Genomic DNA, 16558 nt, shown 5'->3' with positions numbered 1-16558 from the left:
GATGCTCTCTTGTTTTCTAGAAGCTTCCACAGCTGGGCCCATGAATCACCATGGATTACTTTCCCCCAAACATGAGTTTCTCCAACTTCATTTACTGAAAAGTTTCTCTCCTCAAACTAGAAGTTACCAGTTCTTTCCTCCAGAATCTAGAGGTTCTATTTGGTTCTTGGGGTCTGTTAGCTTGTTCTTGGAGACAGTTCTGAGTCTGTCCTGTATTCCGTAAACAAACGACGACAGGACCGCTGTATCCCCACGCATTGGGATCATCGTGGTCACTCCAATCTGTCTTCAGCCTGTGTTGACCCCCTTCTTCGTGCCTGATTATTTTCAACTCTGCATTTGTGAACAATTATGCTTGGGTTTGAGAACTAGGGCAGTTCCTTCCAGAAAGGGTTCTTTTAACGTCTGCTGGCCCAGAAACACCAGACCTGCTGTTTGTGGTCTGAGGCCCAGGACCCAGGCACGGACTCTGGCCCTCTAGTCCCCCCCTCTGCACAGGAGCCCGCCAGCCCCCACTTCCTGGGGCAGGCGGACGGGTCCAGGTTCGTGTGGAGGCCCTCCTCTTAGGCACCCACCGCCCACCAGCTCATGGCCCTGGATGTCCACATCCGCGGGATGGACGCGGAGTCTCGCACTGCACTGCCTTCCTGGGCTCCTGTGGTTTGTCTCGCCCTGGTCACATCTTCCCAGGCTGTCCCATTTCCACCGCTCCTCAGGAGGGAGGCCGACTCCCGTGTGGCGGCTCCTTGCAGTGAGTTAGAGCCCCTAGCCCAGTCACACTGTCACCTGTGGTTGCACATTTGCCCGGAGGCTCCCCCTGCCCCCCCCCCCCCCCCCCCCCCGTTTGATGTGTAGTATTTTCACTGACATTCAATTAAAAGTATTTCCTAACTTCAAATAGCATTTCTTCTTTGGCCCACGTGTGTTTTTAAAGTTCCTAAATGTTCTTAAATTGTCTCTTTGTCACTGAGGGCCTCCTTTGTTGCACTGAGGGCCAAGAACGTGATCTGTATCATCTAACCTTGCTGCTAAGTTACTGGAATCTTCTGTGTCCTGGTACACGGTCAGCTTTTAAAATGCTCGTGTGCACTAAGCACATGTTCTCTCCAAAGGGCACAAGGAGATCATACCTGCTGTCTGCAGTGCATCTGTGTCCTCCATCAGTGACCTGAGCTGCTGTGCGGAGAAGCTGGCACAGGGGTGGCGAATTAAACAGAAATGAGACATAGAGGGTAAAAGCCAATGAAAGAAAACTAACAAACAATGGAGGGAAATCAGCGAAGCCGAAGCCGGCTCTGGGGGAAAATGTCTAAAACTCGACAAAGCCTCGGCTAGACTGACCAGGGGGTGGGGGAAAGGGGGGGCTAGACTGACCAGGGGGTGGGGGAAAGGGGGGGACAGCAGAATCCAGCAGCAGGAACAAAAATGGGGCTCCACCGCGGACCCGACAGGCATCAAGGGAGCAACTTTACGCCAACTGTTTTGACAACTCAGATAAAATTGCTCAGATACGGCCCTGTATCTAGCCTTAAAAACCGAGTTCTTAAACTCTTGGCACCAGGGACACCGTGGGCCCAGGAGGCTCCAGCAGGAAGGCTGGGGCACGTCAAGGGGGAAGGAATGCCACTCCTGCGCTGGCCACGGCAGAGCCTGGCAAGGGACGCTCCCGGCTCGCCTCAGTCCGATGTGACAGCAAGTGTGACGCGCTTCACGCGGCAAGAACAGGGCCCACGGGCCCGTGTCCCTCGGGGGTACACGCAAGCGAAGGCATGGCGCTCGGGGAGAAGCGACACGAGAGGGCGTGCGGACACGCGGGGATCCGGGACGCAGGGCGTGAGGTCATCATATGAAAACCACAAACCGAGGTGAGAAGACACCACAGACAGTGGCATTCCGCACGAAACACGCGGGGAGAAATGCAATGAAAACGTGCAGCGTCTGTGTACAGAGAGACGCAGGGCGGGCTAAATAAACGGGGCACACACAACGCGAGAGGCTCGAGACCCGATCCCAGGATGTCGATTCTCCCCAGAGCGAGCCGCGTACTCAAGGTGACCCCTGTCAAAATTCTAGTCGCTTTTGCAAAAACCAAGAAGCTGACTCCAGGATACACACGGAAATGCTAAGACCCGGAATGAATCTTTAAAAACGGGAGGGAAACGCACACCCCGATTCCAAGCCTTGTTCTAAAGCTAGCATAATGGGGACGGCGATAGCACCAGGACAGCCTAGAAACAGCCACACCTGTGTGTCACTTGAGTTTTCACAAAGGCACCAACCCAGGAAACAAAGAGGAAGACGCGTGTATGAAGAGGGCACTGGAACATGAAGCAAGTGGCCGCCCGGCGGCAGCCGGGCACCAGGCCGCCCTTCAGCGGCCGAGGGCGTGCAGTCAGGTGCCGGGCCCCGCTGGACGGAGCGCACACGCGCAGCGAAGCGCCTCCTCGCGGTCGGGTTCCGTGTGCGGACGGTCGAGCGCAGGCAGAAGCGAGCTCCGGGGAGAAAGGCGGGTTCGCCCGCGGGCGGGGGGCTCGTCCTCGGGCACCTGCAGCCGTGAGCGCACACGGGGCAGATGGACGCGCGCCTGGGCTGCGGGGTGCGCGCGCCCCCTCCTCGGCGCTCGAAAAGTAGCCAAACCCCGGGGACGGGCCACCCCGCCAGCGGAGCCCTCCAACGCGCAGCCGGAACATCCAGTACACTGGACCCCAAGCCTCTCGCGCCGTCCTGCCGGCCAGTGGCACCGCGAAAGCAGTCGGGGCCATCCTGCACGCTGGGGTGAACGCACCCCACGGGCCCATCGCTACCACCAGAAGCCTGCAGGGCGCATGCGCACACGGGGACGTTCCCCACGGGGCTCCCAGCCTGTGTTACCACCCAGACCCGGAAACAACCGGACTCCAAAACCTCCAACAAGCGCACCACGGAATACTACGCGACAGCGGAAAGGTGCACGCTTCCGTGAAATGATATGATTGCATCTCGACACGCCAGCTAGAAGCCACACTGCCCCCAACCCCACACAACTGTGCGCTCTCGTTTCTTGCCCATGAAGTTCAGACAGGGAAGCCCAGCTTTACTGAAATCAAGAAAGCGATGCCTGGGTCAGAGACAGACTGGGTGGTTCGAACAGCAGGCGTCTGTCAGTTCTGGAGGCCGGAAGTGACGATCAAGGTGGGGGCAACGGGGTTCTGGCGAGGCCTGCTTCCTGGACCACAGACGCAGACTTCCTGCTGCGTGCCCGCGCCGTGGAGGGCCGGGGGGCTCTCGGGCCGGGGGCCTCTTTTTACAAGGACCCTGGTCCTGTGTGCAGCTCCTCCCTCGTGATCTGATCACCCCAAGGCCCCATTCCTGACACCCTCACCGTGGGAATTAGGTTCTGGTGTATGAATGTGGGGGGGGCCACGGGCCACGTGGTCAGCTGTAGGAGAGGAGTGTAGTGGGTCATCTCCACTTGACCTGGGGTTGGGTTCCTGAGCACCCACTCGGGAGGACTCCGGCCTGGGGCCCGACACAGCACCGGCTTCCTCCAGTGGCAGAGGCAACGACAAACCATGAAGACCCGTCTGGTTCTCTGGCACCTCTGACTGGAGGCCAAGAGCTCCCTCAAGTCGGTTTCTTGGATGGTAAACTGAGTCAGAGGTCCTATTCTGTTTGCCCCCATGTCCTGGGCCCGACCTCCTCCTGGGCCCTGCACCCCACACAGAGGCGCTCAGAAAGCGTGTGGCCTGGAGTGCGGAGGCCTGGCGACCGGCCCTTCTCTCGGCCTTGGCCGTCACCTGAGCCGTCTGTCACCTTGCCCTGCCCTGCCCGTCAGGCCTGGCAAGAGCCATGTGCGCTGTGTTGGGAGGGCCACCCCGGCAGACCTGGTCAGGAGATACGACAGGGGCCCAGGGTGAGGCTCCTGTGCGGGGGAGCACAGCAGGAAGGCCCGCCCCTCGCCCAGTGGCCCACGCAGGAGCCTGTGGTGGGGCCACCCCCCTGCTCAGCTTTACCGTGTCCTGACACACCCAGTTAGCACACCACCCTTGCACCGGACTCTTCCCGCAGTGACGGCCAAAGGGATGGACTGTTTGGCGGACCCCAGCGTTCCCGCTGAGACCCGGATGTGGCTGATGCCGCGGGGCAGCACCGGGGTCAAGCCTCTTCCAGGTTCAGCTCTGAGAAGCGTGTCAGGTCCCTGTGTGGACCGTCTGCCGTGAGGCCAGAGAATGGTCCCGCAGAGCCATCACCCCCGACACAGTCAGGCACTCGTGCTGGACACGGAGGCCCCGTGGGCTCGTGGGCTCTTCCCAAGTCCAGCCACAGAGGTGGGCAGGGAGATGCCGGCTGAGCCCCCAGCGGGCCTGGGCCAGGTCACCCCCAACTCGACTCCAAATCGTCAGAGCAGGGGGACCGTGGCCCTCGGGCCCCAGGCCCCTCCCACATCACGTAACAGAGAAGCCGGGGAGTGAGGCGTGGGGGCAAAAGAGAAACAAGACGCAGGTGCAGTGAGACCACCAAGACGCGTCAGATCACGTCAGACGATTTAAATCCCGCGACATGTTTTTCCGGACGCGGTATCTCCAGGGGCAGATTCACGAGTCCGACACGCCCCCATCGGGCACTCGGGGAGTCGGAGCCGTCCTCCCGCACCACGGACGCCCGGCCAGTCCCCAGCACGCCTCCTCCAAGGTTCTGTTCGCGTCAAGCGCCGCCACGGAGCGCCCGGGCCCGTCCTTGGGCGGACCCCGCCCGGCGCCCCGCTCCTCCCCGGCCGTCAGAGTTCGTTGTGGCGCGCTCTGGAGATGCGGCCCGACAGGTCCTGGAAGTGCTTCTTCACCTGGAAACGAGGGCACAGTGTGAGCCCAGCGGCAACGCACCCGACAACCACACGCGCGGTCTTAAAAGTGCAAACCCCTGGGCTTCCTGCTTGTCTCAATTTACAATTCCACCCGTCCGGAAACGGCCAAAACCAAATCCCAAAAGCAGCGAACACCGGCTGGGACACCACCACCAAATACTAACGACACACAGCGGGAGACAGATCACCCCGGAAAACAAGAGAAACGTATCTGTCGTCCACCCCACTGGCTTTCAGAAGCGGCTCCCTCTGGGAACCCGCCGTCGGCCCCGGCCCCACGGGGTCCTTTCCGCCTGCTTCCCACCCAGCACGTGCCCTTCTCCCACAGCAGCGAAGCTTGCCTGCCCTCCCCCACGACAGCGGACTCCCCTCCGCAAATTCTTGCCCCGCGATGTCACTCTGGAACCGACGTCCCCTGCGGGCACCTGCCTCCTCCCCGACGCTGCACCACACGCAGGCACAGACCCACACACACGCTCGGTGCCGCTTCTGCCCTATTTCACTTAAAAGTTTGAGTGTGAACAGGTAGGACACCGTGCGGCTCCAGACTCAGAGGCACAGAAGAAGATCCCTCCTCCCTCCCTCCCTCCAGAGACAACCCATCCCATCTGTTTCCAGAGTGTTCCATACGTCCTAGGAACAGCCTAGGCTCGAGCCCTCCTCCAAGCGTCCACACTGCCCCGCTGCCTCTTTTTCCTGTGGAGTCTGACCCAGGGGCTCTCCTCTGTCAAGAGCCCAACCTCCGTGCCTGGACGGGCACGTGATTTGTAGATCACCGGGAACAACCGAACTGGCCCCAGAGTGACCTCACTCTGCTCAGGCCACCTGCCGCTGCCCTGGGACGGTTCCCATCCTCACGAGACCAAACGAGGCCTCCACACGCACCACACCAGATTCTCAGGGGACCCCCTGCCGCAAGCACGCGAACGTGCCAAAGCCACCACCCCACACGCGCGGGCCCTCGCTCACCTCCCACACAGGGTCACCCGATCGAGTACGAGTTGGTCCACGGGTGTCCCTGGCTCTAAAGAGGCTCAGAGGAGAGGGCTCGGCCCTGCCCCGGTGGGAGCAGGCGTGTGGCTGCAGCTGGTGCCCCTACCAGGCGCCCCGAGGCGCCGAAACCCCCCCCCCCCCCCCCCCGGAGGAGGAAGCGGTGCACACGCGGGGCCAGGGAAGCTCTCCGGGAGGCCGCAGTCCTGGTGCGGACGTGACGGTCACCTGCCGGCCCCCCGCAGACCGCGCGCCCACCTTGTAGCCCAGCTCCTTGGTCTTCTCCTCCAGCATGGCGTATTTCTCTTTGTTCCGGCTCACGTGCTCTTGGTCCCCGAAGCTCTCCACGTGCTTCAGTTTCTGGTGAGAGATTTCCAGCTGCTTCTGGTAGTGGTTGTGCTTTTCAATTTTGGCTTCAAAGTGCTTAAGCTCCTCCTAGAATAACGTTTGAACAGCCGACTGTCCCCCAGCGGACTCCCTGGGCAGACCTTCCCGCTGCCCCAGAACGTGGGCGGCGGCCGCCCGCCTGGGGCACGGACCCGGTCCCGCTGGGGATGGGGCTCAGCGCGGGAAGCAGGGGGCTGCCCCCTGAGGGCGCACACACCGAGCCCCTCCACGTGCGGCCTGATGGGGCAGCTCCAGGGGGCCATCCCCACTGCCCCCTGATCGGGAAGGTGGAAGGGGAGCACGCCCACGGGCGGAGGCGCCCGCCACAACCTGACGGCCTTCGCGGGCCACCTGCCCACACCTGGCACCCGCACCCCGCCCTCCGCGAACGGAACCTGCCGGGCATCTGGCTCCCTCTGGCCCCGACCCCACATGCAGCCTGACACCTGGGGCTCGGTCTTCTCCTCTGTCCCCGCGGCCGTCTGTCCCTTCTGGAGCAGCCACCATCTTGGGAAGGCTCTGCGACACTGCCCTTCCTGTCCTTCCTGCCCGCACAGCGTTCTCGGGTCAGGCTCGCTGGCTAATCCCCCGCATCCTGATCTCGGCTAACGGGTCAACCCCTTGGGACCTCCGAGGGGGGCCACGCGCCCTGCCCAGGGCCCACGAGAGCCAACAACATGCTTCCCTCTGAACTGGGCCGAGCTCCACAAGGACGGGCCTGCCCACCCAGCTGCAGACGGACGCCGGTACGGGGACCTCTGCTGGGCACCTGCCGCCCTCCCTGCTGCGTCTCCTGCCGTAGCGTCCTGGTTCTCCCGCCCGCCGAGGACTCCTCGGAGGCCCCCCTTTCTGCCCTCCCTGACCCCGGGACTGTGGGCCCACCCCGCACACGTGAGCTCAGCAGCGGCCTCCAGGGCCCACATCTCGGAACGGCCTCTCACCCCACGGGCCCTACTCGGAGCCCCACACCCCCAGGCTCCTGTCCTAGCGAACGGCGGCCTCTCGCCTGTGCCCTTCTGATGCCCGACCCGCTGGCCTGTGGCGGCTTGGTCACAGCATGACCCGCAGAGGCGACACTCAGGGAACCCAAAGGCCTTTCCCCCTGGGCCCACTGCCAGGGTCTGCCGTTCTCCTTCCGGCCTTCGTGACCCGCGCGCTTCCTCACCAGCCCTCTGTCCTCAGACCCAGCGCACCCAAAGCTGAGCCGGACCCTCCATTCGCCGGAGGCCAGCGCTGTGCAGACGTGAACACGGAGGTCCCACATGGCTGCCAGCCAGCACGGTGAGGGACGTGGGGGACAACAGGGAAAAAAAAACCTGTGAAAACCCTGGCCTGTGTCAATCCCGGTGCGGGGAAGAGTCTCGCCACGCCAGCCCAAAGCTTAAAAGGTGCTACCGGGAACCGTGAGCCGGCGTCTCCCGGCACCTTGCTTACCCGAAAGGACTCTAGCTCCTTCTCAGTGAAGTTGGCGGACTTGGCCATGTCCCACAGATCTATCACTCGGGGTTCCTCGAACTCTGGCAGAAAGGCAGAAGCAGGCCGGGTGACTGTGGCGGCACCCCCCATGATGCCCGGGGCAGCGTGCACGTCTGGACGTGCGTGCGTCCGGTGCCCTCGGGAAGCACACTGAGCGTCGTTCCCATGTGTGTTCAGTCTGTGGCTCAAGGCCCCGTTAGCACGCGGCCCTGGCGACGCTCTCACTGCCCCGGGTTGCACACGAGCATTAACCCGCACCTCTGACAGGGAGGGTCTCCCCTGGTGCACAGCCCCCTCGGGCAGGAGTCGGGGGAGAGGGCGCGGGAGTCTTGGGGCCTCTGGGTCAGGACTGTTGTCAGGCTACCCACGGTTCTGGGCTGAAACTCAGGCCACTGCCTGTCCTGTCTCCAGGGCAAAACCAAGCACCTGAAAGGGACTCCTGACCCCAGCCAGCACTCCTGTGAAGACATGGCGATGGGGGCCCTGCTGGGCCAGTCACCTGTCCTCCAGCCCTGGAGGAAGCCCGGAGCAAGCCAGGCTCAGCCGCCTGCCCCTCCCTCAGCGGACCCTTCCTGCCCTGGGCCCTCAACGGGCTTCGCGGGGAGTGTTCTGGAAGGACCGGGCAGACCACAGGGGAAGCAGAGTGGTCGGTTGGGTCCCTCCTGGGAGGGAGTGGTTCATGCAGGGAAGGGGAGGGGCAGGGGTGGAGAGGGGCGGGGGGGGGGGGCAGGGCGGTGAGGTCAGAGGTACCAGCACCGCATGGGCGTGGGTGCCCCAGCCCCGGCCCGTGTCCCTGACCTGCCCCGTGACCCTGACCTGCCCCGCCGCGTCCCCAGGTCAAGGAAAGCACCTGCCACACCGACACTCCCCGAGCCCGTGACGGAGAACACACGGACGAGCCAGAAGCCTGGGGAAAGGGGCACCCAGGCAGGGTTCCGGCCGTGCGGGCTGTGGGCCGGCGGACCAGCGCGGGGGCGGAGCATGCGGAGGGGTGGCGTGGGACCCGCCCCTGGGGGCCGCCCGCCCGCTCACCGGCCTCGGCGCCCCCGTAGCCCCGGTGGCTGACTTGGCGCAGGCGGTCGTAGCCCTGGTTGATGGCGCGCAGCCTGTCCTTCAGCTCCGCGTGCTTGCTGTGCAGCACGTCCTCCTTGACGCGGCTCACGTCCAACGGGCTGATGACGTTCTCCCGGGTCTCTGCGCGGGACAGGAGCCGTGAGGGGCTGGCCGCGCCGCGCCCGCTGCCCGGGACTGCCCTCCGCAGGAAGGACCGTCTGTGGCGCACTCGCCCACGCCCCCTGGGCAGACCCCGGTGGCCCTCCGGGAACTCTGGGGGTTGCTGACTTCCGGGGGGGGGGGACGGGGGCGGGACCGAGGGCGGGGCCGCATGCAGGGGTGGCTCCGCGGTCTCGTGCGCACCTTCGGTTCTGCTCAGGGCGTCCAGCAGGACGTTGTACTCGCGCACTTTCTCCCTGTGGTGCTGGAGCTCCCGCCACAGCTTGGCCAGCTCCTCGCTGGAGAACTTCCCCGAGCTCTTCGCCTGGAGGAGCGCACTCTGTGAGCCTGCCCGTGCCCCGGCCCGGCCCCTCAGACCAGGCGGGACCCCGGCTCCCGTGCCAAGCGTGCGCCCTTCTCTCCCCGATGACCGTCAGACCAGGGGACGCGGCGGGAAAATACAAAGCAACGTCACCAGGCTCAGCAGAGGGGTCACGGTCACCAGAGGTGCGGGAGCGGCAGGATCCCGGAGGAGGCGACGTCCCCTGCCCCGGGGAGGGACCTCAGGCCAGTCACCTCCTCGCCATCCACCTGCCCCACGGGGCCGAGGCGACACGGTGGCCACAGCAGACCCTCGCTCCCCCTGCTCTTGCTCCGGCTCCACCCCTCGGACCAAGGACAAGGGACTAGCGCGAGAATCCCGATTCCTGGCCCCACTCAGTATAGTCCAGACAGAAGCTGGGGGATGAAGGAGTGGAGCCGCGGCCACCGCCCGGTCCCACTGCCTGCACCTGCCCACCCCCGCCCCCCTCAGGAGACCGAGGGGGTGAGCACCGCCCCGGCACGACCGCCCCGCGCTGAGCGCAACTCTCTGGACCAGACACCACACAGGCTCAAACCCCAACTGCCCGGACACAGAAAACCACAAAGCCATGTCACGCGTGAGCCCGGGTGTTCACGAGTGATCGGCCCGCTCTCCTCACTCCGGCAGCTACACGGCTCGTGGGATTCCCTGGCCGGGGACCCAGGAAGGCAGGGAGGCCTCATGGGAAAACAGCCTCATGGGTCCACGAAGAAACCACTGCCCCCCAGGAGTCCTTCTCAATGAGCTCCCGTGCAGACAGAGGCAGCCCCAGCAGTTCCCCTTAACTCTCAACGCCAGGGTGCACGTTCTGGGGTTCTCAGGGGGCCCCGAGGGGTACCTTGTGCCACAGCTTCTCCAGCTTGGGGTCTCCCAGGCTGTCGTCCTCGGCGGTGTCGCTGAGGTAGTTGCTGTTCACGGCCTGGGCGTCCTTCCTGCCGTCCAGGCCGTACTTGGCCAGGATCACTAGGAGAGACACAGGTATTACGTCCGGCCACCGGTCGACTGGCGCCGAGAGGACCCTGGGCCCAGGCTCTGCACACCTGGCCACAGAGCAGTCGCAATAGCCCCCGAGCACGGGGAGGAGCGACGGGGAAGAGGGAGAACTATGTCGTTGGGCTCGGCCTGGCCCCAGCCTCCCAGGTCCGAGCGGGGACGCCACATCGGACCCCCTCAGAACACGTCACATGACTCTCAGGCTGCATTCAGCACCCGGAAGGCAGAGGGTTCTGGATTCCAGTAGTGCTGGGTTCAGCATGAACTGGAACCAGAGACAAGCATTCAAGCCGGAAGAGGCCCCACGGACCAGGAAGCCCACCTCACGGGTGAGGCCGCTGGAGCCTTGGCACGTCCCTGTCGGGCACCGGGGGACACTGTGGTGGCCATGGTGAGGGCTAGGCAGCAGAGCGGACAGAACAGGACCCACCCGTCCAAGACTCAACTTGGGACAGGAGGGCCCTCCGTCAAAACCAACAGCCTGGACAAGGCGACGGGTCCAGTGTGGTTTGCTCCCTAAGGTGCTGGTGCAGGGCCAGGGTCACCACGAGGCCAGCGAGCCTGGGACAGACCCGGTTACGCCTGGTCCTCCCTTTCCTGTCTCAAGTCCTGGTCTGACACTGCACTTTGTGGTCCCCTAGGTGTGGCATCAGCTCTGCTAATGGCACTGGGATGGGGGGGACTGAGGGCATGCGGAGGCTCCCGGGCCACCTCCAGGATGCGGCCAGCGGCCTGCACAGGGGGAGGCCTCCAGCTCGCCGGTCCGAGGAGTCCTTCCACCACATCACCTCAGCATGCAAGCAACCCGTGCCACCCACGCAGAAACAGATGGCTCCACCGGGACTGGACCCCATCGGGGCTGGGAGCCGCACCCAGGAGGCCACAGAGGCCGGAGGGAGACGGGGGCCGGCCCACCTTTCTACGCCCTCCCACTCTTCTGCCTCAGCCCTGCGCCATCCACTGGGGGCTGCTTCCTTCCAGAAAGGAGGACGTACGAAGGTTCCCGGGCCCTCCAGTGCCTTCTCTCCTGCTGGTAGCTCCAGGTCAGGCCCTGGGGAACGGCCCCCCAAACACCGGCTGGGGGCAGTCATGCCTAGTGTCCTCTCAGCTTGGGTTGGTTTTTTTTTTTTTTTTTTTTAATTTTGTTTAATCTTTATCTTTTTTTCAGAGACAGTGTGAGTAGGGGAGGGGCAGAAAGAGGAGACACAGAATCTGAGGCAGGCTCCAGGTTCCGAGCTGTCAGCACAGAGCCCGACGTGGGGCTCAAACCCACAATCGTGAGATCATGACCTGAGCTGAAGTCGGCCACTCAAATGACTGAGCCACGCAGGCGCCCCTTGCCTTGGCCTTTTATGTGTCTTGCCACATTCGAGTGCGGCCACATGTAAAACAGTAGTTAGACTGCTTTCCTCACCGCAGAAGCAGATGCACAGTATGACCCAAACAACCCACAGGGGTCTCATGGGGTTAAGAGATGCAGGGCAGCTGGGTAAACATCACCAGCTGGGTCAGAAAACCCTGCCCTCAAATCCTGCGGTGCTCACGGCTGTGACTACAGACAAGTTACCTACCCTCTGAGCCTCTGTCACCTGTGGGTAGGGACGGGAAGTACCTCAGAGACACCTGAGTGGACACAGAGCACCTGGTCTCAAGAAAGGACTCTTGTTTCCACAGAGGACGAGCATTCCACGTGTTTCCAGGCCAGCCTCCCCACGTGAGGGGTTGGGGGGCGTTCCCGGGCAGCCTCCGGGCCCGGCGACACACGGTCCTGCAGCCACGACCGTCCCCGCCCCGGCGCTGCGCCGTGGGGAGCTGTAGCAGGCTCAGACTGGCGAGGGCGCCCACGTCCCGGGGCAGGTGACAGGCCAGGGCGCCGTTGTCCTCCAGGCTCGGGAGCGAGCAGGCGAACAGGGACGTGACTCCTACTCTCTGCTCTTTGCTACAGTGACAGCAGACCGGTCAGCTTGGAAGCAGACCCCAGGACACAGCCGATGTGGGGCACCCGGGGCATGCAGGCGGCGAGCTGAGTCACGCCAGACAGGAGGAAGGTGACCTCTCAGCCCCGAGGATGCAGGTCTTTTGCACAGTGGGAGATGGAGGCAGACGCCCGCTGTCTCTTCTGGAATACATAGTTGTGGCAAGCAGCTCACTACGTTCCACCGGAACTGTTAGAAAATTATCTTTGGGGAGCCTGGGGGGCTCAGTCGGTTAAGCATCCAACTCTCGATTTCGGCTCAGGTCGTGATCTCATGAGATCAGGCCCCACGTTGGGCTCTGTGCTGACAGCGTGAAACCTGTTTGGGATGCCCTCTGCCCCTCCCCCCTTCAAATTACAGAAATACCCTTAAAAGAAAAAAAAGAAATTATTTTCAGTACAGACCTGAAATCTACTTCCCCATACCTTCCAGACTCCGGGAACCTCCCTAGGGACTCTGCCAGGTGACCATGGGCAACTCGGTGGCCCCGACCTCCTTCCCAGGCCACGCAGCTCCGGGGCCGTCAGCCGCCGAGTGCCAGCGCGTCCGGGCACCCCTGCCCTGACTCTCCCCGCAATTTGCCGAGAGCCTCCCCCAACGGCCCGGCAGCCGTGTCCACGGCTGAAGGCCGCTCCACGGAGGACCCGCCCCGGACCACGTCAGAATCGGCGGCCAGGGCTCCCCCCACACAGAAAAGGAAAGGAAGATACCGCTGAGGTTGCGTAGGAGCTTGGCTGCTCTCTCTCCGTCTGCGTCGAGGCCCTCAGCCTTCAGCTTCTTCCAGGCGAACTCCTCTCTCTCTTGCATTTTCAGGTCTGCATGGAGCTCGGACAGTTTCACGGGGGAGAGCTGGAGCTACGGAACGAGAGCAGAGGGTTTCTGACAACCGGCCACGGGAAGAACCGGCAGGACAGCCCCGGAGACGGCGACCCGAGAGAGGGTGGCCAGGAGACAACAAGACACGAGCGGCAGGAGTCAGGGTCCCGGGCAGTCAACACGTCCCACGTGCTCCCGTTCGAGAACCTCAGGGCACTGCCGCCCTGCGGGACGAGGACCACTGGCCTTCGCACGCGGAGCCTCGCCAGCCTCACCGGATGTCCGCTGCATGGCATGATCTAGAAACGCCCAGTAAGGGCCTGCCCACCGCCAGCGGCTTGAGCCCGGGGCCGCCAGTTCCTCCTGAGGACACCACGCCGGCGACGGGCTGGCTCCTGCACCAGGACGCCCCGCCTCCCACCCGGACGCTGGGGGCCTCCTTGGGGCCCCCGATACGGCGGTGGGGGGTATGCAGGGACAGAATGCAGAGCACGGGGAGGAAACCTTTCTCTTTTCCTTGCGTTATGTAACTAGGACAGAAAATAAACCGCGACTAGGGGAGACCGGCTCACTACGTTACGGACAACGTCCACATTAAAAGAAAACCAGCTAGTGAACGAGGCTCACGGATGCCCCCACCCGCAAGCCACTCGCTAATGACACCGCCACTACAAGAGGCTCTCGGTGCTGTCTCTCTGCTCCCTGACCCAGCCTGGGGTGAGGCGGGACGAGCCGCGCGGCTGTCTTAAGTGGCCCCGAGGCTCCGGAAAGAAGCCCAACCCCCAGGGAGGCCAAGAGGAGACCCAGAGCTTGCTCCCGCCTTTCCCAGGGACTTGTCAGCTCAGGCCCCGTCCACCAGCTTGAAAAACAGCCAGGGAAAGTTCCTCAGGACTGAGAAGATGGCACCAAATGAATGGCAGGGCCTAGGGCAGGAAACTCTTCCAACTCTCTAGAAGTTTCTTTGATCCTGCTCTGTGGGTTCACTGCCTCCTTTGCTGGTTGTCCTGGGGCAGGCACTAGTCTCCCCGGGACCCACACCCCTACCACGGCTCTCAAGCCCAAAACACTTCCTTTCAAAGCCTCTGGTGTGCCCCACCTAGATAACCTAGTCTCCTCAGATGGCACCCGCCTGCCCTCCCAAGCTCCACCCCAGGCCCCGTGGTCACCTGGATGCCCTCTGTGGACACTCGCAGGAGAACACCAGGCCCCTGGGGAGCTGGGGCTGCAGCCTAGCCTGACCTGCGTGCCTCCCGGGGCGGAGGAACAGGACAACGGTTTGGGGCACACTGATTTCCCAGGAAGGGCACATCGGGCGCTGGGTGGTGAGGAGTTGGGAAAGGCAGGCCTGCAGTCCACCCAGGCCGAGGACACAGCACCAAAGCCCAGGCACCCACAGGGTCTCCCCTCTGCAAGCGCAGGGCTGTGTGCATCAGGACCCACAGCCAAGGACGGCGAGGGCCTGGCTCCCGGCCCAGTGCCGTGTGGATGGTGCGATGGCACTGGCGTTCCTCTTGGGGACTTCAGGGGGAGAGGACCGGAGTGTTCTCTGACCGCCAGCCGGCTCCACTGTGGTCCCCACTCACCTCCTACTTTCTCATCTGTCCGCCTCTCCGGGACCCTAGGGGGAATCAGTGGGCCAACATCCGGCCAGGAGCCCCATGAGCTGCAGACTCGGGCCCACCTGTGCGTTAGGGTCTCGCCGCCCGTGTGACCGCACTTCAGGTTGGAAGCCTTTGGGGGCCTGAATTATGCGCTGCATCTCACAAAGATCAGTTCTGATCTGGTGCCGCCCTTCCTCCCAGATACCGAGGCCTGTTGAGTTCAGTGTGGGACGTGCCACGCGTAACGCCCCAGACACAGCAGCATCGAGTCCCACTGAAAGGGAGGAAAAGGGGGGCACCTGGGTGGCTCGGCTGGCTGGGTCTGACTCTTGATTTCAGCTCGGGTCACGATGCCAGGGTCGTGGGATCGAGCCCCGCGCCGGACTCTGCACTGAGCCTGGAGTCTGCGCGGGATTCTCTCCCTCTGGCCGCACCCACCACACTCCCAAAAAAAAGTTTTCAAAAAAAGAGCAGAAAAGGGAAAAGAATTCATATGCAAACAGCTGGCACACTCCCCAGATTCTTTTACTCTCTTTAACTTAGTTAAATGTTAACGCCTCACATGGAAAAGAACTAGTTAGCAGAAAATCAAATGCAAAAACAGAACCTGTTCAATATTAAACAGGTAAGTAAATCATCAATAATTAAGAGACAGGCAAACACACAGGAAGAAAGCCACTCATCAGAAACAAGTGATAGGTCTATGGCATTCGTGGGGAGGATGGTTTCACAGGTGTGTCCCCAACTTCAAACTTATCAAGATGAATACATTAAATGCATAGTTTTTCATACGTCAGTCGTATCTCAATAAAGGGGAAAAAAAGTCACCTGGAACCAGGGTCCACTCAAACCTCTGCCAGAAGTGACTGTGTGCAGAGCGCCATTCAAGGAGGTCTAACAGCTTCTGAGCTGCTGTCAGGACAGGGACCTTAGCTTGCCCCTCCTAAGTCCTACCTGGAGCAGAGGAATGTGGCGTGCAGAGAACAGGGGACAGGAGACTCCATCTCCCCTCCCCTTCTAGCCCTCCCACCTCTGAGGACAAGGCTTCAACACGTTTTAATCACAAGACCAGGATAAGAACCCGATAGGAACACTCAGAACGGGATCTGGCACTCCGTGGGTCTGCTCAGGGTGTGTCCCCCCACCAGGACACCAGGCACCCCTGAGCAGGGCCGACACCGACCACAGAGGATCGGTGCACATGTGGCTCCTGCCCAGAGGCACCCACCAGGGCTCCGCTCAACCCCAAAGCTCCAAGGACAGCCCTCGGCCACCCCCACTGGAGTCTTGCAACACTGGAAGATGTCACAAGACCACAGCGGTGGACACAAGTACCCTGGTTCCCATCCCCCAGGCTACAGCTCTAAGCACTGGCCTCCAACGGGAACTGGACAGTCTCACAGAAAGTCAAGACACCGAGGTGGGATGATGTAGCACGAGTGCCCCGGTGGGGTCTCCCAAGACCGGAAGGGAGTTTCAGGGTCTTCCCAAAGGACCCCCACCCCCAACCATGGCATCTGCGTGCCAAGGCAGGAATCACAGCGCCAGCGCGGGCTGCGGCCCCCTCGGTCGCAGGAGACAGAGGACGCCCCGGCCCCGCGGCCCCAGGGTTACAGGTGACAGGATGTCCCGGCCGCCGCTCACCCGCTGGGCCTTCTCCCACAGCTGGTTGAGTTTCTCCATGCGGAACTCCCCGCCAGGCTCGCGCTGCGGCGGCGGCTCGGGCTCGTTCTTCTCCCGCGAGTACTTGCCGCCGTGGCCCGCCGCCGGCCAGGGCCCGAGCAGCAGCAGCAGCAGCAGCAGCAAGAGCGGCGGCGGCGGCGGGAGCCCGCGCGACCCGACTCCGAGCCTTGACGACGCCATCTTCCTCCTCCGCCAGCCGAGACCCCCTGTCTCGAGCCCC

At 62.9% G+C, this 16558-nt stretch overlaps 1 protein-coding gene across 1 annotated transcript; it reads right to left on the bottom strand.

The window, feature by feature from the left end:
• Nucleotides 1-4511: 4511 nt before the first annotated feature.
• Nucleotides 4512-16551, bottom strand: LRPAP1 (LDL receptor related protein associated protein 1). Its single transcript, XM_040488962.1, has 8 exons — nt 16300-16551; nt 12949-13093; nt 10108-10232; nt 9110-9230; nt 8726-8887; nt 7652-7734; nt 6089-6265; nt 4512-4819 (listed from the first exon to the last, which is right to left on the bottom strand). Exons 1-8 carry the CDS (start codon nt 16516-16518, stop codon nt 4757-4759), a joined length of 1095 nt encoding a protein of 364 aa, XP_040344896.1. The 5' UTR covers nt 16519-16551; the 3' UTR covers nt 4512-4756.
• Nucleotides 16552-16558: the final 7 nt, after the last annotated feature.

This window comes from Herpailurus yagouaroundi, unplaced genomic scaffold (genome assembly GCF_014898765.1).
Source record: "Herpailurus yagouaroundi ecotype Mexico unplaced genomic scaffold, PumYag 28, whole genome shotgun sequence".
NCBI classification, from domain to species: Eukaryota; Metazoa; Chordata; class Mammalia; order Carnivora; family Felidae; genus Herpailurus; species Herpailurus yagouaroundi.
This window is presented reverse-complemented; position numbering and strand designations above follow the sequence as displayed.